The sequence below is a fragment of the Heterodontus francisci genome, chromosome 48, assembly GCF_036365525.1.
Source record: "Heterodontus francisci isolate sHetFra1 chromosome 48, sHetFra1.hap1, whole genome shotgun sequence".
Classification (NCBI taxonomy): Eukaryota; Metazoa; Chordata; class Chondrichthyes; order Heterodontiformes; family Heterodontidae; genus Heterodontus; species Heterodontus francisci.
In genome coordinates, this window is record NC_090418.1 from 165,706 (window position 1) to 190,393 (window position 24,688).

Below are 24,688 nucleotides of genomic sequence, written 5' to 3' on the forward strand. Positions count from 1 at the left end.
GCGAATGGCTCTCACTTATTTTGTTTAGCTGAAACAGGCACAATGTGTGCACATGTTCTGTCTGCAAAGAACAGGGCCCTGTGTATTAATATGGGGAACATAGGGCTTAGTGAGGGTAACACAGGGCTTAGTGAGGGAGGGGAACTGAAAGAAATCAGTATTAGTAGAGAAATTGTTTTGGGGAAATTGATGGGATTGAAGGCCAATAAATCCCCAGGGCCTGATGGTATGCATCCCAGAGTACTTAAGGAAGTGGCCCTAGAAATAGTGGATGCATTGGTGGTCATCTTCCGAGATTCTATAGACTCTGGAACAGTTCCTACAGATTGAAGGGTAGCTAATGTAACCCCACTATTTAAAAAGGGAGGTAGAGAGAAAACAGGGAATTATAGACCAGTCAGCCGGACATCGGTAGTGGTGAAAATTCTAGTCCATTATCAAAGATTTTATAGCAGAGCACTTGGAGAACAGTAGTAGAATCGGACAGAGTCAGCAAAGATTTACGAAAGGGGAATCATGCTCGACAAATCGACTAGAATTCTTCCAGGATGTAACTAGTAGAGTTGATGAGGGGGAGCCAGTGGATGTGGTTTATTTGGACTTTCAGAAGGCTTTCGACAAAGTCCCACATAAGAGATTAGCATATAAAATTAAAGTGCATGGCATTGGGGTAGTGTATTGCGATGGATAGAAAATTGGTTGACGGACAGGAAACAAAGAGCAGGGATAAATGGGTCTTTTTCCAAATGGCAGGCAGTGACTAGTGGGGTACCACGGGGGTTGGTGCTAGGACCCCAGCTATTCGCAATATACATTAATGATTTAGATGAGGGAACTAAATGTAATACCTCCAAATTTGCAGACAACACAAAACTGGGTGGGAGGGTGAGTTGTGAGGAGGATGCAGAGGCACTTCAGGGTGATTTGGACAAGTTGAGTGAGTGGGCTAATGCATGGCAGATGCAGTATAATGTGGATAAATGTGAGGTTATCCACTTTGGAAGCAAAAACAAGAAGGCGGATTATCTGAATGGCTATAAACAGAGAGGGGAATATGCAGCAAGACCTGGGTGTTCTCGTACACCAGTCGCTGAAGATAAGCATGCAGGTGCAATAGGCGTCAAAAAAGGCAAATGGTATGTTGGCCTTCATAGTGAGAGGATTGGAGTACAGAAGCAGGGATGTCTTGCTGCAATTATACATGGCCTTGGTGAGGCCACACCTGGAATATTGTGTGCAGTTTTGGTCTCCTTATCGGAGGAAGGATCTTCTTGCTATAGAGGGAGTGCAGCAAAGGTTTACCAGACTAATTCCTGGAATGGCGGGACTGACTTATGAGGAGAGATTGAGTCAGTTAGAATTATATTCATTGGAGTTCAGAAGCGTGAGAGGGGGGGATCTCATAGAAACCTATAGAATTCTAACAGGACTTGACGGGGCAGATGCAGGAGGGATGCTCCCGATGATGGGAGAGTCCAGAACCAGGGGTCATAGTCTAAGGATACAGGGTAAACCTTTCAGGACTGAGATGAGGAGAAATTTCTTCACCCAGAGTGGTGAGCCTGTGGAATTCGCTACCACAGAAAGCAGTTGAGGCCAAAACATTGTATGTTTTCAAAGAGGAGTTAAATATAGCTCTTGGGTTTAAAGGGATCAAAGGGCATGGGGCGAAGGCCGGATCAGGCTACTGCGTTGGATGATCAGCCATGATCATTATGAATGGCAGAGCAGGCTCGAAGGGCCAAATGGCCTACTCCTGCTCCTATTTTCTATGTTTCTATGTAATATATGTAGTTTCCAGTACATGCAAATGCTCCACACTGCAAGTCCGACTGACAAATTGGTTGTCAGCGTAACTCTTAGCTCGCAGACTTATTTAGCAAATGTCGTCCAATCGCAAAATCACATCTAATGTTGGACACTGTTTTGAGTTTTGCAAGCACGGGCTGGTTGAATACAGCCTGTACATTGCCTGTTGCGAACAGAGGAAGACACATCTTGTTTGATACGATCCGCCAGTCTTTGGGGCATACAGCCTATATACCTAGCATCAGACTGGCATTGAAATTCATATATCACATTACTCATTTCTGTTTTTTTGGCTTGACAGCAGCATCTTGTTAGTAGTGAACACCATACGCATTGCTATTGTGTTGTAAAATCGTCAAACAGCTAGCTTCACCTGTTGCTCAAATTTTTGGGATGCATTACCCTTCCAGGATAACCTGAGGTAGACTAGGCAGTTTTCAGTGCCGAAAATGGCCTAAGGCCCATTCATAAGTTTGGACGATATATAGCGAGAAATTATATCAGAGTAGCCATTGTCACACAGGATGCCTTTGATTCACCTTTTTTCGGCATCAAGCTTACATGGTGAGCAAATGGCTTGGGCCCTATTTATGAGGTCGCTGATAAGGCCGTTCTTAAAGCCCATGGAACTGTAAGAATCCCAATGCATGTATTGACCAGTGACGGTAGGCTTGCGGTAGACTCAACTAATACATCAAGGAATAGGAACTCATTTAGATTGCTCCATTTCAAAGGTGAATGAGCCCATTAAGACGTGTAAGGAAATTATTACATACAGCTGCAGATTGAAATATACCAAACGTATCATCTACATATCAGAAATATGCAAGAGGTAGGAGGTTAGGTGCCATTCCCTTGACGTCATGTTTCTCATGGAACCCAAAGATGTTTGCAACAACTGAGCCGAGGGGATCCCATGGCAACACCATCTATTTGGGAATACATGGGTATTGTTAAAACTGAACTCAACTGCGCGAGTTGCTGAGTTCACAAAATAAGTGAGCCATTCTCTGGTTCATGCCTTGTCTAATCAGAGTCAAGCTGCCTGCTTTAAATTTGGCAGTTAACTGTCAGCTACCATAACTGGTGCATTCTCCATGGCAACGCCTCTACCAAAGTCCACTTGCCAACCAATCAGCACTCCCTTCTCACACAGTATAACTTTGTTGCTTTCCCTTACATTGGTATTTTTGTGAATTGTCCTGATGAGTGCATGACGAAAAGCTTCAACAAAAATGTCTCTATTTTCAGCAATACTCAAGTTCTATACTACCAAACGCCTATTAGATAGGTTAAGTGAGTGGGCAAAAATCTGGCAAATGGAGTGTAACGTGGGGAAATGTGAATTTGTCAATTTTGGCAGGAAAAATAGAAAAGTAACATAATATTTGAATGGAGAGACTGCAGAACTCTATGGTACAGAGGGATCTGGGTGTCCTGGAACATGAATCACAAAAAGTTAGAATGCAGGTACAGCAAGTGATTAGGAACGCAAATGAAATGTTGGTGTTTATTGCAAGGGGAATTGAGTATAAAAGCAGGAAAGTGTTGCTAAAGCTGTACAGGGACTTAGTTCGACCACATCTGGAGTACTGTGTACAGTTTTGGTCTCAAGAATATAATTGCATTAGAAGCAGTTCAGAGAAGGTTCACTCAACTGATTCCTGGGATGAAGGGGGTTGTCTTTGAGGAAAGCTTGAGCAGGTTGGCCTATAGCCATTGGAGTTTAGAAGAATGAGGGGTGATCCTATTGAAACATACAAGATCCTGAGGGGGCTTGACAGGGTGGATGCTGAGAGGATGTTTCCCCCTGTGGGCAAGTCTAGAATTAGGCAACACAGTTTAAAAATTAGGGGTCACTCATGTCACTGAGATGAGGAGAATTTTTTTTCTGAGGGTCATTAGTCTGTGGAATTCTGTTCCCCACACAGCAATGGAGGTTGGATCATTCAACATGCTCAAGGCTGAGTTAGATAGACTTTTGATCGACAAGGGAGTCAAGGGTTCTGGGTGGCAGACAGAAAAGTGGAGTTGAAGCCACAATCAGATCAGCCATGATCTTATTGAATGGTGGAGCAGGCTCAAGGGGCCAAATGGCCTACTCCTGTTCCTAATTCTTGTGTAGGTTGTGTAAATGATGAAGTGACTTTGCCCATGAATTTCTTTAATCATCTAGCAATTTTTTTATATTTTATATGTACAAAATACAATAGCAAAGACTTTTCATATGATCTTTGAGCTCATGCTGCATTATATTGGCATGCATTGCCACTAGGAACGGTGCTGTAATCATAGAATGGTATAGCAAAGGAGGCCATTTGGCCCATTGTGCCAGTGCTGGCTCATTGGAGCTATCCAATTAATCCTACCCCCTGCCTTTTTCCCACAGCCCTGTCATTTTTTTTCCCATTCAACTATTTATCCAAAATGTGAAGCCAACTGTAATGTTCCAATGCTGCTTGAGCTAACTCAACACAAAAAGGAAACATTAATCAGAGCCAGAGTGAACCTGTGGCAATGAAATGTACACTATTGGGTAGTTACAGAAAAGGGAGGTGAGCAGCCTAGCTTTTAGATATTTGGCACAGGAAAGAATAAAAGTGACAGTATGGATGCGAAATTGGCTGCGTGACAGGAAACAGTATGGGTTAATGGATGTTCTTCAGGCTGGAGAAAAGTTTTAGTGGAGTTCCCCAGGGGTCAGTTTTGGGACCCTTGCTCTTTCTGACATGTTAACCTAGACCTTGGGCACAATTTTAAAATTTGCAGATGTGGGGACAGATCAAAAGTAAGCTAATCAGCTAACAAACTAACTGTGGAGTTGTGGAGCCAATTTATAAAAAACAACAAGCAGAAGCTAACAGGACAGCTGCAGATAGCTTAATGTTTAATAATCAGCCTAACAGTTCAAGGAGGGGGGATGTGAAACTACTGAAATAAGATGCAAGAATAAAATGCTGGGACAAATGAACCAATCATGCACTGATAATAGAAGTCTGTAAACCACTCAAACGGGGGGGGCTTTACTAGTTTTGTTTGAATAACTATAAGAAAGGCTTGCTGTAGTGAGCACCTGTTTCTTTTGTTTTGTTCTTTTGCATGTTCTTTTGTTTTGCTTTTTGTTCTTTTCGTATCCTTGTAACGTATCACATACTGCAATAAAGTTTCTAAAAGTTACGGTCGGACTTCGTCTCTTTGTAACTGATGGGATCCAACAGCAGATATGAAATGAAACTTGAAACAATTGTGAACTGTAAGGAGGATAGTGTAGAACTCCAAAAGGACAGACAAATTGGTGAAATGGGCAGACAAGTGGCAAATGAAGTTCAATGTGGAGAAATGTAAAGTCATTCATTTGGTAGGAAGAACATGGAGACAATATAACAAAGGGTACAACTCTAAAGGGGATGTAAGAGTGACATTGGGGTATATGTGCATAAGTCATTGTAGGTGGCAGAACAGCTTGAGAGCGCAGTTAATAAAGCATACAGTATCCTGGGCCTTTTTAATAGGGGCATAGAGTACAAGAGCAAATATGGTTAGGTTAAACTTGTATCAGATACAAATTCGACCTCAACTACATCCAGTTCTGGGTGACGCGCTTTAGGAAAGATGTGAAAGCACTGGAGTACAGAAAAGATTCACGAGAATGGTTCCAGGGATTAGGAACTTCAGGTATGAAGACAGATTGGAGAAGTTGGGACTATTTTCCTTGGAGAAAAGAAGGCTGAAAGGAGATTTGACAGAGGTACTCAATCATGAGGGGTCTGGACAAAGTGGATAGGGCAAAACTGTTCCCAATCGTGAAAGGATCAAGAACGAGAGGGTACAAATTTAAAGTGATTGGTAAAAGCAACATAAGGTAAAACTTCACAAAGTGAGTGGTTAGGACTGGAATGCACTGCCTGAGAGTATGGTGGAGACAGGTTCAATCGAGGCATTCAAAAGGGAATTAGACAGTTATATGAAAAGGAAGAATGTGCAGGGTTACGGAGAGAAGGCATTGTGTGCAGTGTGGTTAAACACTTTGGTCCTTAAGTGCAGCACCTGACTATGGAAGATCTCTGAATAATAAATATGGAACATCGAGCGAGGACAGACATTGCATTTTGTTGTAATGATAAATGCTTCGACAAGCATTTTCCTGCCAAGTTCCCCGACAAAATCAACTCTGATTGGCTGTACTTCTGATCAGCACTTTAACTACCCCAGCACAAAACCAACAATTACTCCGCTCTCCATCTGCACTCACCATTAGCTGTGAAATCTAAACACTCCTCCTTTGTCATTCCAGGTTTGTATGAGGAGTCAACATAGCCATAGATGTAGGTACTCCCAGAGCCACCAACGGAGAATGGCTGCCGGACCATCATCCCACCCATTGGAACAGTGTACACCTACAATCACAAGCAATGTTATTAACTTTCAGAGAATGATCACACCCACTTACAAATGAAGGCAGGTGGCTTGGGGGCACTCAGGAACTACATCTTCCATCAGTGGAACTGTAGCTTATCACAAGCTGATATGCTTAGGAGGGGGTGGTGGGGAGGAGGAAAAAAAATGTCCTGCACTGGAAACTTTTTATCCATTCATTGGCATCATCCCAGAGGGATAAAGAGGAGCATCAGGATGGATGAATTTTCCACCTGTTAACAGAGCAACCCAAACTGATTCTCTATTCATCTTTCCTTTACTGCAAGAGAAGCGAAGCTGGCTAGTTCTGTTTCATCCCCGTGTCCCCCTGCAACAGAACAAACCAGCTGATTCTGTCTTCCCCTCCCACCCTTAACAGAGTATGAACATTGAGATTTTCTCTCCTTGGAAAAGGGCACGAAGATTGTTCTCTCTTCACTCGGCCTCACCCTGCAAGTGGGTTTAGGGCATGGGTGTAAAGTTTCAGCAGGGTTAGGTGTTATTTCAGTTCACTTTTGCGATGTAGATGATAGAGTTATAGCCACAATTGCCCATCCCTAGTTACCCTTTGCCAGTGGGCCTTCTCCTTGAACTGCTGCCATCTCTGTGCTGATGGCAATTTCACAATGGAATGAGGTCAGAAATTTCAGGATTTTCACCCAGCAACGAGGGAAAAGCAACAAGTATGTCCAGGACAGGATGGTGAGAGGTGATAGGAGTTCCCATGATCTTATTGCTCACGTCCACCTAAAAAACTGTCATGTGTGGAAACCTCACCTTCATACCTACAGTCTGATCAGCGGCGAGCAAACAAGGAAAAGAAGGAGCCAATTATGGTCTTTGTTGGAGGTGTGCAGTCCTGCAAGGTGGATCACCAAGGTGGCACAGCATCAGAGGATGCAGTGATCAACTGTGTCGATTGCTGCAGAGTAATTAAGACAAGGAAAGGTAACCTGCCATGACCTTAACCAGGATAGCACCAATGCTGTGGGAAGGTCAGATGGTGGACTGGAGGGATTTCCCATAGTAAATTACTGCGGATGTGAGCATGGAGTTAAGTGACGAGAAGACATTCAAGGACATTGGAGAGCAAAGTTAAAAAAGTGGCAATAATTGAAGACAACAGAGGGGAAAAAAAGGCTACATTCACTCTCATTCTTCAGCCGGGGGCTGGAGGGCCGCGGCGGAGGGTCCACTCACCAACACGTCCTTTCAACTCAGCAGCGTGTCATAGAAGATTAAAAGATTAAACCACAAACTTTACCTGTCCACCTTTTCTTTTATCCCACCCAGCAACAATGATCCCAGCCATCAGCTCCTCTCGGTATTTGTAGCACATGTCTTTGAACAAATTGCCAGCTGTCTGCACGAGTGGAAGTTCATCAAGTTCAATGCTGTAAAGAAAGTGAGGCAGAGAATAATAGATTGTCAGACGCTACACACTCCAAAGGAGTGGGCCGGGTCCAGCAGAAGCACAAAACTGTTAGTAAAATTATTTTTCCCCTTGGTTGCCTTGAGAAGCTTCTCTATGTCCCAGATGGAGCCCCGAGCGTTTCCACTCCCCCACCTGCAACTGGGTCCTTTCACCATGTACCTTAGTGTCTGCAATAGTTCTCCTGGGTCGCCAGCTGTGACCTCCTGCCACTGGCTAGCTAGGTAGGTAGGTGATCCCAATCAGGATCAGATGGGAAACTCAGACAATATTTAAAGGAAGCATGAGAGTTAAAACCTCTCCGGTTTCATGATTTGCACTTGTCCCTGCACCTTTGTAGCTGACCCCCGACTCACCCCTGCATCCTCACACAACCCCGCAATTGCCCCCAAGCCAGAGTTTAAATAATTTTTACTGTGTCTGTATTTTCAGCAATTTTATGGGCATAAAGCTTTTGCTACTCTATCACTGAGTAATAATTAAGGTTCAAATCAACATGTTCTGCTAATCAATCATGCCTCTATAATACATTGAGAATATATGTTCTTCTTGCTCTTATGTGACATTCTAGTACAAGAGAACAGCTTCTATGCACAATACTTTGTTCCTATCGAGTTAGGAGATCTCGTTAAGGATAGTTAACGCCATTGGACAGAAACTGTGGAATGAGACCAGAAGCATGTGTCATCGTGAAATGTGCTATGTGATTATTGTCTGGAATCTGCAGGTGCTGAAGAGCAAACTCAGGTCAGCCTACAGGATGACAGGAGGAAGCAGACGGCCTATTGGGAGCTCACGTCCACGCTATGATGGAGAGATAGAGAACACAAGCCACCTCGCTGCAAACATGTAGATAGACAACATTTTATTGCAAATATAATACTTAAGCAGTGAATGAAACTGAACACTCCGATCCTTCTAAGGGCAGAAGCTTCACAGCAGGTAGAATAATACAGCGCAGGAGGAGGCCATTATGCAAGGTCTCAAACAATCTACTCTGTCCCATTCTTATGTCCTTTATCTATACCATACAGCAGAGGTTCTCAACTGGGGTCGACAAGGTTTCAAGGGGTCTGCCAAAAAAGGCAGACACAAGGTAAAGCTGGTATTTAATTTCAGTGATTGAACCTGGAATGCTCCCCCAGGAACTGCAAGGATAAAGATCTCACGTTGAGCACTGTTTCAGTCTCTGGTTTATTCATTTTAAAACAGTCGAATGTTCCTCACCCTAAACTACAACAGGGGTAGAGAACTAATCCCCTTTAGTTGGCAGCCTAAATAATTGGGCCTAGTGAACGAGGAGCAGATTAAACTGTTGCTCAAGTTCATCCATTTATATTGTGTTTCTTGATGTCACACCTGATAAATTTTTGCCTCTACCGCAAAACTGTCTGCAACAAAACATCGGGATTTAGTCAGTGATAAAAATCTCACGACAGTTCAAGCGCCTGAATATAAAAAAGCAGAATAAGACACTCCAACCCCAGTAGCCCATTGGAATCAATATTAAATGTGATGTGATAATTAAGACAGCTCCATACAAAGAAAGAAAACATGTTGGGAGAGATAAAGCAAGAATTCAAACTCGTCAGATCCTTCTGGTCCCCAAAATTACAGTGCTGAAGTAGAATGGGGGTAGGGCAACTCAGTTCAATGGCTCCAGTAAATCAGTGCCAAGAAAAATCTACAGGATCTGGATATGGATTCCAAACTCTTTCCCTGACTGGCTCGATTGACCTGACTAGAAAGAGTTTAGGGGCATGTTTATAGAACCAAAAGGTTACAGACCCTAAAATGTGTCCAAGTGTCCCACTGGAGTTTACCCAGCATACCAGGTCCATTTCCCAGTACAAAGCACTGGGATGGTTCTTGCGAGTTTAGTCTCCAGCGACTATCCTGCCAGGTCTGAAGTTTTCCCTTTAGCCATAAGATGGGGCACCTGCCATAAGTGCAGTGGTTGGGGTTATATAGGATCAATGACAGGATATCAGCCACCTCGATGTTCTTGATGTTTAAATCCAGTGCCATTTACCAGGTACACTCACCACCAACTATGACATGGGAAATACATGGCCCCATGTCAGGGGGTTTAGCAGAGGTATTCACACCTTGGGACTGTCCTCCCTATACTTTAGTTGATCATGGTTTGCTTTAACCCGGACTCTTTCCTTCATGCAGAGTTCCTTTATTTGCCTGAAATCTACCTCTTAATTTGGTCATGGATCTGGTAAATGGAGCAGAGGAAGTCCTTCTACCGCATCTAGTAGTTCAGATTTCCACATCTTGACTTGCACAAGCAACAAGTTTCACATTTATTATTGCTTTACTTATTTAATATGTTTAGTTGTATTAACTTCAATATAGAAAAAAAAACTTGTTTTGTGTTTCAAGGAGTCTGTGAAATTTTTCTAACACGGGCAAAGGGCCGGGGGGGGGGGGGGGGCGGGGGTGGGGAGGAGAAGGCCTCAGGGTCAAAAAGGTCGAGAATCCCTGTCCTACATTATTCATACCCGCTTGAAAAGCCATTACGACTGCTACCACCACGGTCAAGTCTGAGTAATTAGACATGTATGGGTTTAATCGAAGCCACCAGCATAAATTACTGAGCATTTAGAAATGTGCAAGGTAATCAAAAACAGCCAAAATAGATATTTAAAAGTAAGCTTTGTTGACAAACTTAACTGAATGTTTGAAGAAGTGACCACATGGGTCGATCAAGTTAGTGTATGGATTTTCAGAAGGCTGTTGAAAAGGTGTCTCACAATAGTCTGTCATAAATGTTCAGGCGCATAATACAAGAGGAAATGTAGCAGCACTCTCAGAAAGTTAGTTTGCAAAAACAAAGGTTAGTGTTGATGGGTGCCACTCGGACTGAGAAAGGTTGAGAGCTGAAATATCCCAGGGCGAGTGCTGGATCCACTTTGCTTAGTACTCGTAGACTGGCGGTTTCAAAGAAAATGATCTACAAACTCCCTTCACCCAACTTGCCTTCCCATTGTTTGCATGAAGATAGTTAGAAATGTTCAAAATCTCACACTATGAGGATTAAAGTGAGCTGTTCCTGATCAGTTAGTCATTTTAAATCCTACCCTACATAAAATAATGTTTACCATTATGAAGAATGTTCAGATTGGACTAACCTGTGGAAGCCAAGCTGATAGGTCACTGCATCTGCGATTGCTTGGGTATCTGCTGCAGATCCTGAGCGACAACAGAAAATCAAATCATGAATCGGAGTCAGTTTATCTGTTACCCTATTTGCGATGTATGACCTGAAAAAAATAAAATTATAGCACATCACAAGGGAGTAGAACTGATAACTGAATTTCACCAAAATTACTATTTCACACAGGCACATGTTGATTTTTCAGACAATACATCTGCAGGAAAGGGAAATGAAGGAAGGAGAAACAGACAATAGGAGCAGGAGTAGGCCATTCGGCCCTTCAAGCCTGCTCCGCCATTCATTATAATGGATGATCATCCAACTCAGTAACCTGTTCCCGCTTTCGCCCCATATCCTTTGATCCCTTTAAATCTAAGAGCTATATCTAACTCCTTCTTGAAAACATACAATGTTTTGGCCTCAACTACTTTCTCTGGTAGCGAATGCCACAGGTTCACCACTCTCTGGGTGAAGAAATTTCTCATCACAGTCCTGAAAGGTTTACCCCGTATCCTTAAGACTATGACCCCTGGTTCTGGACTCCCCCACTATTGGGAACATCCTTCCTGCATCTACCCTGTCAAGTCCTGTTAGAATTTTATAGGTTTCTATGAGATCCCTCCTCACTCTTCTGAACTCCAGCGAATATAATGGTAAGCGACTCAATCTCTCCTCATACGTCAGTCAAGAATCAGTCTGGTAAACTTTTGCTGCACTCCCTCTATAGCAACAACACCCTTCCTCAGATAAGGAGACCAAAACTGCACACAAGATTCCAGGTGTGGCCTCATCAAGGCCCTGTATAATTGCAGCAAGACATCCCTACTCCTGTACTCGAATCCTCTCGCTATGAAGGCCAACATACCATTTGTGTTTTTTAATTGCCTGTTGCACCTGCATGCTTACCTTCAGTGACTGGTGTACAAGAACACCCAGGTCACGTCGCATATTCCCCTCTCAGTTTTTACCTGTTCAGATAATAATCTTCCTTCCTGTTTTTGCTACCAAAGTGGATAACCGCACATTTATCCACATTATACTGCATCTGCCATGCATTTTCCCACTCACTCAACTTGCCCAAGTCACCCTGAAGCCTCTCTGCATCCTCCTCACAACTCGCCCTCCCATCCAGTTTTGTATCATCTGCAAATTTGAAGAGATTACATTTAGTTCCCTAATCTAAATCATTAATATATATTGCGAATAGCTGCCGTCCTAGCACCGATCCCTGCGGCACCCCACTAGACACTCCCTGCCATTCGGAAAAAGACCCATTTACCCCTACTCTGTTTCCTCTCTGCCAACCAATTTTCTATCCATCGCAATACACTACCCCCAATCCCATGCGCTTTAATTTGACATGCTAATCTCTTATGTGGGACTTTGTAGAAAGCCTTCTGAAAGTCCAAATAAACCACATCCACTGGCTCGCTCTCATCAACTCTACTAGATACATCCTCGAAGAATTCTAGAAGATTTGTCAAGCATGATTTCCATTTTGTAAATCCATGCTGACTGTCCGATTCTACTACTGTTCTCCAAGTGCTCTGCTATAAAATCTTTGATAATGGGCGCTGGAATTTTCCCCACTACCGACGTCAGGCTGACTGGTCTATAATTCCCCATTTTCTCTCTACCTCCCTTTTTAAATAGTGGGGTTACATTAGCTACCCTCCAATCTGTAGGAACTGTTCCAGAGTCTATAGAATCTCGGAAGATGACCATCAATGTTTCTAGGGCCACTTCCTTAAGTACTCTGGGATGCACACCATCAGGCCCTGGGGATTTATCGGCCTTCAATCCCATCAATTTCCCCAACACCATTTCTCTACTAATACTGATTTCCTTCAGTTCCTCTGTCTCTCACTAAACCCTGTGGTCCCTAACATTTCTTGTATGATATTTGTGTCCTCCTTTGTGAAGACAGAACCAAAGTATGCATTTAGTTGGTCAGCCATTTCTTTATTCCCCATAACTGCACAGTTTTACATAACGTTGGTTAGGCCGCATTTGGAGTACTGTGTGCAGTTCTGGTCGCCGCACTACAGGAAAGATGTGATTAAGCTAGAGAGGGTGCAGAAAAGATCCACAAGGATGTTGCCTGGTTTGGAGGGCTTGAGTTATAAAGAAATTGGATAGGCTGGGTCTGTTTTCCCTGGAGCGAAGGAGACTGAGAGGGGACATGATAGAGGTATATAAAATTATGAGCGGCATAGATAGGGTAGATAGCCAGAGTCTGTTTCCCATGGTAGGGGTGAGTAAAACTAGAGGACACAGATTTAAGGTGAGAGGGAGGAGATTTAAAGGGGATCAAAGGGGTAAATTTTTCACACAAAGAATAGTGGGTATCTGGAATGAGCTGCCAGAGGAGGTGGTGGAGGCAGGAACAGTAGCAACATTTGAGGCATCTGGACAGGTACTTGAATGAGCAAGGCATTAGAGGGATATGCAGACAGGTGGGATTAGTATAGGTAGGCATTATGGTCTGCATGGACGCGGTGGACCAAAGGGCCTGTTTCTATGCTGTACGACTCTATAATAAATTTCCCTATTTCTGACTGTAAGGGACCTACATTTGTCTTCACTAATATTTTTCTCTTCACATACCTATAGAAACTTTTACAGTCCATTTTTATGTTCCCCCTAAGCTTGCTCTCGTACTCTATATTCCTCTTCTTAATCAATCCCTTCGTCCTTCTTCACTGAATTCTAAACTGCTCCCAATCCTCAGGTCTGTTGTTTTTTCTCTGGCAAATTTAAATGCCTCTTCCTTGGATCTGATGCTATCTCTAATTTCCCTTGTAAGCCATGGTTTGGCTACCTTTCCCGTTTTACTTTTGCGCCAGACAAGAACAAACAATTGTTGCAGTTCATCCATGCGCTCTTTGAATGTTTGCCATTGCCTTTCCACCGTCATCCCTTTAAGTAATGTTTCTCAATCCATCATTGCCAAGTTCATCCATTTATATGGCACCTTTTATCACCCCAGCATACCACAAATATATATTCATTCTTTTTACAGTCAATAATTTTTCTTCAAGTGTAGTCACTATTGTAATGTAGGGCAAGAACAGCTTATTTGTGCACAGAAGATTCCAGAAAGTGTAATGAGATTGAGTAGTCGGTCTCTGGTGATATCTGTAGGGTTGCCAATTATTATTGCCAATTATTACATTACATTTGCTGCTGCTTCAATTCTCAGTTAGTCTCCTTCTGCTTCCCCCACTTTCTGAATCAAGTTACTCTGTACCTTCATATAAGCTGCTCATCTGTTATACCTCCTTGCAGCGTCTGAACACTTGTTTTCCATTCCTTCCCGAAAATACCAACATTTTCTGCATAATAGGTCTTGTTTATATAGACAGCATTGGATTTACAGTGATCAAAAGGTTTCCCAAAATAAAGGAAAAGGTGAACTCTCACAAAATTAGGAAAGCTGCCCTCCCAGTAATTGACGTTTGCCACTCCTTTAACTGCAAACCTGAACAATATTCAGCAGCAACATCATTTCACATTTCCCCAGTATTACACCAACAATCCAAGTTTGACCTCAAACTCAAGACATTATAGATTGCTCAGACAAGCTCATCATTCTAAATGAAGCAGTTTAGTGCTATGCATTTCTCAGTGCTGGGATAATATCAAAAGATATCATTTGACTTATTTCAAATAACTGAAGTCAGGTCTCAAGAGACCCGATCTACATTGGCTAACCATAAATGTTTAGTTCCTGGTTTTCCAAAGCCACTTCAGAGAAACAAAAATCTAGGCTGACACTCCAGTGCAGTACTGAAGGAGGGCTGCACAGAGGGGCCATCTTTCAGGTGTGACGTTACAATGAGGAATTGCCTGCCCTCTCAGGTGGACATACAAGTCCCAAGGCACTATTTCAAAGATCAGGAGTTACCCTCAGTGTCCTGGCCAGTCATTTACGGCACAGAAGGAAGCCATTTGGCCTGAGTCCACGTCAGCTCTACGCAGACCTATGCAGTCAGTCCCACTCCCCTGCTCAACCAGCACTAACCCTCGGGGAAACACCACTGTCAGAACCCTTAGGAGTATTGACAAGCAGAGAGATCTGGGCGTACAGGTCCACAGGTCACTGAAAGTGGCAACGCAGGTGGATAAGGTAGTCAAGAAGGCATACAGCATGCTTGCCTTCATCGGTCGGGGCATAGAGTATAAAAATAGGCAAGTCATGTGGCAGCTGTACAGAACTTTAGTTAGGCCACACTTAGAATACTGTGTGCAATTCTGGTCGCCACACTACCAGAAGGAAGTGGAGGCTTTGGAGACTGTACAGAAGAGGTTTACCAGGATGTTGCCTGGTCTGGAGGGCATTAGCTATGAGGAGAGGTTGGATAAACTCGGATTGTTTTCACTGGAACGACAAAGGTGGAGGGGCAACATGATAGAAGTTTACAAAGTTATAAGCGGCATGGACAGAGTGGATAGTCAGAGCTTTTTCCCAGGGTGGAAGAGTCAGTTACTAGGGGACATAGGTTTAAGGTGAGAGGGGCAAAGTTTCGAGGGGATGTGCGAGGCACGTTCTTTACACAGAGGGTGCCTGGAACTTGTTGCCAGGGGAGGTGGTGGAAGCAGGTACCATAGAGGCATTTAAGAGGCATCTTGACAAATACATGAATAGGATGGGAATAGAGGGATACAGACCCCGGAAGTGCAGAAGGTTTTAGTTTAGGCAGGTATCAAGATCGGCGCAGGCTTGGAGGGCCGAATGGCCTGTTCCTGTGCTGTACTGTTCTTTGTTCTACCATCCTCCAGTCTGAAAAGCAATCATTTACCACAACATGCTGTTTTCTATCCTTAAGTCAATTTTTTATCCCATTGGACACCGATTCACCTATTCACCTGGCCCTAGAGGAGTATAGAAAGCGTAGGGGGAGTACTTAAAAAAGTAATCAGGAGAGCGAAGAGGGACCATGAAAAAAACACTGAGGCAAAATGAAGGAAAATCCCAAGGTGTTTTATAAGTATATTAAGGACACGAGGACAACCAGGGAAAGAGTAGGGTCCATTAGGGACCAAAGTGGCAAGCTGTGTGGAGCCGGAAGACATAGGTGAGGTTTTAAATGATTACTTTTCATCTGTGTTCACTATGGAGAAGGACGATGTAGGAGCAGAGATCAAGGAGGGGGGCTGTGATATACTTGAACAAATTAGCATTGAAAGGGAGGAAGTATTAGCGGTTTTAGCAGGCTTAAAAGTGGATAAATCCCCAGGCCCAGATGAGATGTATCCCAGACTGTTATGTGAGGCAAGGGAGGAGATAGCAGGGGCTCTGACACAAATGTTCAAATCCTCTCTGGTCACAGGAGAGGTACCAGAGGACTGGAGGATAGCGATTGTGGCACCATTATTCAAAAAGGGTATCAGGGATAAACCAGGTAATTACAGGCCAGTAAGACTTATATCAGTGGTTGGGAAACTATTGGAAAAAATTCTGGAGGGACAGGATTAATCTCCACTTGGAGAGGCAAGGATTAATCAGGGATAGTCAGCATGGCTTTGTCAGGGGGAGATCGTGTCCAACAAACTTGATTGAATTTTTCGAGGTGGTGACTAGATGTCTAGATGAGAGCAAAGCAGTTGATGTAGTCTACATGGACTTCAGTAAGGCTTTTGATAACATCCCGCATGGGAGATTGGTTAAGAAGATAACATGGGATCCAGGGCAATTTGGATCCAAAATTGGCTTAGCAGCAGGAGGCAGAGGGTGATGGTCAAGGGTTGTTTTTGAGATTGGAAGCCTGAGACCAGTGTGGTACCGCAGGGATCGGTGCTGGGACCCTTGCTGTTTGTGTTGTACATTAATGATTTAGACACGAATATAGATGGTATGATCAGTAAGTTCGCAGATGACACATAAATTTGTGTTGTTAATAGTGAGGAGGAAAGCCTTAGATTACAGGACGATATAAATGGGCTGGTAAGATGGACAGAGCAGTGGCAAATGGAATTTAATCCTGTGAAGTGTGAGGTGATGCATTTTGGGAGGACTAACAAGGCAAGGGTATAATGGATACAATGGATGGTATCACCCTAGGAAGTACAGAGGGACCTTGGTGTACCTGTCCACAGATCACTGAAGGCAGCAGCACAGGTAGATAAGGTGGTTAGGAAGCCTATGGGATGCTTGCCTTTATTAGCCAAGGCATAGAATATAAGAGCAGGAAGGTTATGATGGAGCTGTATAAACTGCGAGTTAGGCCACAGCTGGAGTACTTTGTACAGCTCTGGTCACCGCAATATAGGAAGGATGTGATTGCACTGGAGAGGGTGCAGAGGAGATTCACCAGGACGTTGCCTGGGTTGGAGCATTTCAGCTATGAAGAGAGACTGGATAAGTTAGGGTTGTTTTCCTTAGAGCAGAGAAGGCTGAGGGGGGGATCTGATTGAGGTATACAAAATTATGAGGGGCATAGATAGGATAGATCGGAAGAAACCTTTTCTCTTAGCGAAGGCGTCAATAACCAGGGGGCATAGATATAATGCAAGGAGAAGGAGGTTTCGAGGGGATTTGAGGAAAAAGATTTTCACCCAGAGGGTGGTTGGAATCTGGAACGCACTGCCTGAAGGGATGGTAGAGACAGGAACCCTCACAACATTTAAGTATTTAGATGAGCACTTGAAATGCCATAGGATACAAGGCTACGGGCCAAGTGCTGGAAAATGGGATTAGAAAGACAGGTGCTTGATGGCCAGCAAGGACATGATGGGCTGAAGGGCTTGTTTCCGTGCTGTATAACTCTATGACATCCCTTCATTGACCTTCTCTGTCACTTCACCAAAAAGTTCAATTAGATTAGTCAAGCATAATCTGCCTTTTACTAATCCGTGCCGGCTATCCTTAACTAACGCGAACCTCTCAACGTGTCTATTGAAGAGAATGTCTCCATTGTTCTCACACCGAATCCCCTCAATCAGCAAGACACCAAAACAGACAGAATTTCCAGGTGGCTCCACTAATGTAACTTCACTGCAGTGCGGCATGGCAACAGCAGCTACAAGGATATTCCAGCAGGGAATGGCTGATGCTGGAGATGGACAATGCCAAAGAGCAGAAGGATAGTGCCAGATAGGAATTCAAAGTATAGGCTGTAGAGACAACCAAAGAGCATCAACAGCACCAGGGAGATCCGCACAATGTGGCAGGACTGGCAACCCAAGTTGGTGAGGGATAAATATCAGCCATAGAACTGGAAGAAATTCTGTACTCAGTCAAATAGTGCCACAGGATCTTTCACGACCACCTCAGAGAGCAGACAGGACCTCAGTTTAACATCTCATTCGAAAGACGGTACTCCCTCAGTATTGCACTGAAATGTCAGCCTAGATCAAGTCACTGGAGTCAAAGTTATTTAGGGCATAGGGGACGATCATTCGGCCCATCGAGTCCATGCCAGTTCTCCATAGAACAATCCAATCAGTCCCACTCCTCCACTCGAACCCCGTAGCCTAAGTTTATTTTCTTCAGCTAGCTGCCTAATTTCCTTTTGAAAACATTGATGGTGTCCACAAGAGTGGTAGAAGTAGAAACAAAGTTCCAGGTCATTATCACCCACTCCATAAAAAGTGCATCTTCACATTCCCCCTGCATCTCTTGCCCGAACCTGCATCCCCTAGTCCTTGTATCAGTTCATGGGAACAGATTTCCATGTCTAACTCAACTAAGCAGGTCATAATCTTATAGTTCCGAAGAAGGGTCACTGACCCGAAACGTTAACTCTGCTTCTCTTTCCACAGATGCTGCCAGACCTGCTGAGTGATTCCAGCATTTCTTGTTTTTGTTTCATAATCTTATACACCTCTACCACATCTCCCTTAATCTCCTCTGCTCCAAGGAGGACCACAGCTTTTCCAATGTGACCTTGTAATTAAAATCCTCCATCCTTGGAACCATTCTGGTAAATCTCCTCTGCATCTTCAGACTCTCACATCCATCTTAAAGTGTGGTGACCAGAACTGCATGCAATACTCGAGCGGTGGCCTAACCAGAGCTTTATAAAGGTTCAGCATAACTTCCCTGCTTTTCTACTTTGTGCCTCTATTTATGAAGCCAAAGCTCCCATATGCTTTTCTAACCACTCTCTCAATATGTCCTTCCACCTGCAAAGATTGATGCACATGCACCCCCAGATCCCTTTGTTCCTGCACACTCTTTAGAACTGCGCCATTAAGTTTATATTGCCTCACACTAACCCTTCTTCCAAAATACGTCACCTCACACTTGTCTGTATTAAATTCCATCTGCCACTGGTCTGCCCATTCTGTTAAACTACCCATGTTCTGTTGCATGTGGTTTGTATCATCCTCACTATTTGCCACTCCAAGTTTGGTATCATTGGCAAATTCTGAAATTTTGCTCTGTATTCCAAGATCCAAGTAATTTATCTATAGAAAAAAATCAGTGATCCTTGCGGAAAACCACTGACTACCATCCTTCAGTCTGAAAGGCAATCATTTACTAGGACTCACTGTTTTCTGCCCTTAAGCCAATTTTTTAATCCAATTGTGCACTGACCCCCCTATTCCATGAGCCTCAATTTTGTTAACCAGCCTTTTATGTGGTACATTATCAAGATGGCTCCTGGGCTGGAAGCTCCCTAGGAAGCTCCCTTGCTGTTCAACTCTATCCATGGCCATCTGCTCCCATCCCTAACGTTTTCTCCCCCAATCTGCCCTCTTAAACTGTTTAAATTCCCCTGGCTCTTTAAATCAGTTCATTTTAGCCCTATCTAAAAGTTAACAGTTAGTTTAGTGTATGTTACCTGGGCCCACTGCCCTCCCCCAGCCACACCTGCTCTTTGTTTTCTCAATGAAATTGATCCGGATGAAACTGACGAGAACAGCTGCCGATACTTCAATCTCCGATCCTGCTGTCTTCACAGTCCAGAGTGTCTGCAGCCACGGCATGCGGTAAGTCCATTGAGGTGAAGAAGGAGCTGCGGGACCCGAGAGAAGTCCTGTGAAAAGGTGCCCCGAACACCCAAAACATCCACGAACGGCCCCCCCGGCCGCAACTTCAAAGCGCCCGCGGGAGATGGCTCGGAGAGCATCTGCATCGCACTGTCGGCAATGCTGCATGCCTTTATTTAAACCACTGCAAAAAAAAAACCCTTAGCAAATGTAATCACCTCTAAGTCTGCCAAATGATGCTTCACCTCCCGAAGGACGTGGATGAGCTTTCCGGACGTCGATGGTGGGCACTGAGGAAATGGCTTATTACCTGCACCAGATTCCACCCCCCCCCTTTACCCCCCTTCCACCCCCCCCACCCCCGTCCCCTTCCCTGCTCCACCCTCTCAGCTCACCCCCTCACAACCCCGTCCCAGCCCGCCCCCCCTCGCACCATCTTCACCCCGCACCCCCTTCCCCTGCACCCCCCCCACCCCCTCCCTCTACCCCTCCCCCTTGCATCCCCTCCTCCCACCGGCACCATCCTACACCTGTGTAGGGGCCCCAACAACCCCACTGCCTTGTGGGCGTCTCGGGAGAGACCAAGGCTAAGGGAGTAAACCCTAACAGAAAATCCGGAGCGGAACCCCGTAGGCGGTCATGTGTCACCTTTGGCATGTTTCCGGCAGTTCCTGCAGCCATACTGGTGCCAAACGTCGTGTCCTGCACTCCTTTGGACCCCACCAGAAAGGCCGAGAGGGGGGTTTTGACGACTGGGCAACTCTCAACCTCCATAAATTTGCCCAGGCATGCGCCATGGAGAGGTCACTCCATAGTTGCCTCACAGCGACTGAAACAACACGGAAGGCAGCAGTTACGGGTTATAAGTCCAGATAAATTGGCGTAGAAACTGGGCGCCACGGGTTGCCTTTGTCGGTGGGAGAGGTCATTGCACCTCACTGGACAGCTACCGCCCGCCTCAAACCGGGCAGCCCCCGGTCAATAAGGTTCTGTCCCGCCACAGTCTGCCTGCTTCAATGGGTGCTTGGAGCTCAGGGTCATTGCCCGAAAGGTGGACTGATACACCGCACCAAACAACATGAAAAAAGGAAAGAAGGTACCAGCCCTTCGCTTTGCAAGCTGGAACGTCAGAACTATGTGTCCTGGCCTGTCGGAAGACCTTACACAAATCAACGATTCTCGGAAGACCGCCATCATTAACAACGAGCTCAGTAGACTCAATGTGGACATTGCAGCACTTCAGGAGACTCGCCTCCCCGCGAGTGGCTCTCTAGCAGAGCAAGACTACACCTTCTTCTGGCAGGGCAGGGATCCTGAAGAACCAAGACAGCATGGAGTGGGCTTCGCCATCAGAAACTCCTTGCTCAGCATGATAGAGCCTCCCTCAAATGGCTCGGAACGCATACTGTCCATCCGACTGCTCACCACCTCTGGCCCAGTACACCTACTCAGCATCTATGCTCCAACACTCTGTTCCGCACCTGAAGCTAAAGACCAGTTCTATGAACAACTCCATAACATCATTAGCAGCATCCCCAACACCGAACACCTATTCCTGCTGGGGGACTTTAATGCCAGGGTTGGGGCCGACCATGACTCATGGCCCTCCTGCCTTGGGCGCTATGGCGTTGGAAGGATGAATGAGAACGGGCAGAGACTGCTTGAGTTGTGTACCTATCATAACCTCTGCATCACCAACTCGTTCTTTCACACTAAACCCTGTCACCAGGTTTCATGGAGGCACCCAAGATCACGTCGTTGGCACCAGCTAGACCTCATTGTCACAAGGCGAGCCGCCTTAAACAGTGTTCAAATCACACGCAGCTTCCACAGTGCGGACTGCGACACCGACCACTCCCTGGTGTGCAGCAAGGTTAGACTCAGACCAAAGAAGTTGCATCATTCCAAGCAGAAGGGCCACCCGCGCATCAACACGAGCAGAATTTCTCACCCACAGCTGTTACAAAAATTTCTAAATTCACTTGTAACAGCCCTTCAAAACACTCCCACAGGGGATGCTGAGACCAAGTGGGCCCACATCAGAGACGCCATCTATGAGTCAGCTTTGACCACCTACGGCAAAAGTGCGAAGAGAAATGCAGACTGGTTTCAATCTCATAATGAAGAGCTGGAACCTGTCATAGCCGCTAAGCGCATTGCACTTTTGAACTACAAGAAAGCCCCCAGCGATTTAACATCCGCAGCACTTAAAGCAGCCAGAAGTACTGCACAAAGAACAGCTAGGCGTTGCGCAAACGACTACTGGCAACACCTATGCAGTCATATTCAGCTGGCCTCAGACACCGGAAACATCAGAGGAATGTATGATGGCATGAAGAGAGCTCTTGGGCCAACCATCAAGAAGATCACCCCCCTCAAATCTAAATCGGGGGACATAATCACTGACCAACGCAAACAGATGGACCGCTGGGTTGAGCACTACCTAGAACTGTACTCCAGGGAGAATGCTGTCACTGAGACTGCCCTCAATGCAGCCCAGCCTCTACCAGTCATGGATGAGCTGGACATACAGCCAACCAAATCGGAACTCAGTGATGCCATTGATTCCCTAGCCAGCGGAAAAGCCCCTGGGAAGGACAGCATTACCCCTGAAATAATCAAGAGTGCCAAGCCTGCTATACTCTCAGCACTACATGAACTGCTATGCCTGTGCTGGGACGAGGGAGCAGTACCCCAGGACATGCGCGATGCCAACATCATCACCCTCTATAAAAACAAAGGTGACCGCGGTGACTGCAACAACTACCGTGGAATCTCCCTGCTCAGCATAGTGGGGAAAGTCTTTGCTCGAGTCGCTCTGAACAGGCTCCAGAAGCTGGCCGAGCGCGTCTACCCTGAGGCACAGTGTGGCTTTCGTGCAGAGAGATCGACTATTGACATGCTGTTCTCCCTTCGTCAGATACAGGAGAAATGCCGTGAACAACAGATGCCCCTCTACATTGCTTTCATTGATCTCACCAAAGCCTTTGACCTCGTCAGCAGACGTGGTCTCTTCAGACTACTAGAAAAGATCGGATGTCCACCAAAGCTACTAAGTATCATCACCTCATTCCATGACAATATGAAAGGCACAATTCAACATGGTGGCTCCTCATCAGAGCCCTTTCCTATCCTGAGTGGTGTGAAACAGGGCTGTGTTCTCGCACCCACACTTTTTGGGATTTTCTTCTCCCTGCTGCTTTCACATGCGTTCAAATCCTCTGAAGAAGGAATTTTCCTCCACACAAGATCAGGGGGCAGGTTGTTCAACCTTGCCCGTCTAAGAGCGAAGTCCAAAGTACGGAAAGTCCTCATCAGAGAACTCCTCTTTGCTGACGATGCTGCTTTAACATCTCACACTGAAGAATGCCTGCAGAGTCTCATCGACAGGTTTGCGTCTGCCTGCAATGAATTTGGCCTAACCATCAGCCTCAAGAAAACGAACATCATGGGGCAGGATGTCAGAAATGCTCCATCCATCAATATTGGCGACCACGCTCTGGAAGTGGTTCAAGAGTTCACCTACCTCGGCTCAACTATCACCAGTAACCTGTCTCTAGATGCAGAAATCAACAAGCGCATGGGTAAGGCTTCCACTGCTATGTTCAGACTGGCCAAGAGAGTGTGGGAAAATGGCGCACTGACACGGAACACAAAAGTCCGAGTGTATCAGGCCTGTGTCCTCAGTACCTTGCTCTACGGCAGCGAGGCCTGGACAACGTATGCCAGCCAAGAGCGACGTCTCAATTCATTCCATCTTCGCTGCCTTCGGAGAATACTTGGCATCAGGTGGCAGGACTATATCTCCAACACAGAAGTCCTTGAAGCGGCCAACATCCCCAGCTTATACACACTACTGAGTCAGCGGCGCTTGAGATGGCTTGGCCATGTGAGCCGCATGGAAGATGGCAGGATCCCCAAAGACACATTGTACAGCGAGCTCGCCACTGGTATCAGACCCACCGGCCGTCCATGTCTCCGTTATAAAGACGTCTGCAAACGCGACATGAAATCGTGTGACATTGATCACAAGTCGTGGGAGTCAGTTGCCAGCATTCGCCAGAGCTGGCGGGCAGCCATAAAGACAGGGCTAAATTGTGGCGAGTCGAAGAGACTTAGTAGTTGGCAGGAAAAAAGACAGAGGCGCAAGGGGAGAGCCAACTGTGCAACAGCCCCAACAAACAAATTTCTCTGCAGCACCTGTGGAAGAGCCTGTCACTCCAGAATTGGCCTTTATAGCCACTCCAGGCGCTGCTTCACAAACCACTGACCACCTCCAGGCGCGTATCCATTGTCTCTCGAGATAAGGAGGCCCAAAAAGAAAGATTATCAAAAGTTCTCTTAAAATCCATAACATCCACTGTATTCCCTTCATCAACCTTCTGTTATTTCAGCAAAAAATTCAGTTAGATTTGCCAAGTATGATCTGCCTTTTACAAATCCGTGCTGCCTCTCTAACTCAAAAGGGGTTAGAACCCCAAACTTCTGACTCCGAGGCAAGAGAGAAAAGGAGAAAGTACCAAGCGAATGGCAAGACCTTTCCCCAATAGGGATTCAATGCAGACCTCAGGTACTCCTCCCGGTGCCTGCTACAGAGAAAGTCACTTGCTAACCTTTCAGTAGGAAATCCAAGTACAGTCAGTGGACATGGGGAGAAATTAACTGAAATTGAAGGCAGATGATAGGAGGGAGGGAAAGAAGCAAAGGAAGCAAGAAACAGAGAAAATTAATGCAGCAACACTTTGTTCAAGTGTGAGGTGATGCATTTTAGCAGAAGAGGGAAAGGCAATATATGCTTAATGGCACAATTCTAAAGAGTGTGCAGGAACAGAGAGACCTGGGTGTTTATGTGCATAGATCTTTGAAGGTGGCAGGACATATTGAGAGTGGTTAGTAAAGCACATGGGATCTTGGGCTTCAGAAGTAGA

General features: G+C 45.3%; 1 protein-coding gene across 1 annotated transcript in view; it reads right to left on the reverse strand.

Annotated features, from left to right (window-relative positions):
- The window catches only part of psmb6 (proteasome 20S subunit beta 6), a 30,105-nt gene that overhangs the window by 3,553 nt on the left and 1,864 nt on the right, over nucleotides 1-24,688 (reverse strand). Inside the window, exons 3-5 of the mRNA XM_068023630.1 lie at nucleotides 10,798-10,929; nucleotides 7,490-7,619; nucleotides 6,062-6,206 (exon numbers count right to left, since the gene is read on the reverse strand). Of these exons, the coding sequence (XP_067879731.1) occupies nucleotides 6,062-6,206; nucleotides 7,490-7,619; nucleotides 10,798-10,929 (407 nt within the window). The remainder of the gene's footprint in view (nucleotides 1-6,061; nucleotides 6,207-7,489; nucleotides 7,620-10,797; nucleotides 10,930-24,688) is intronic.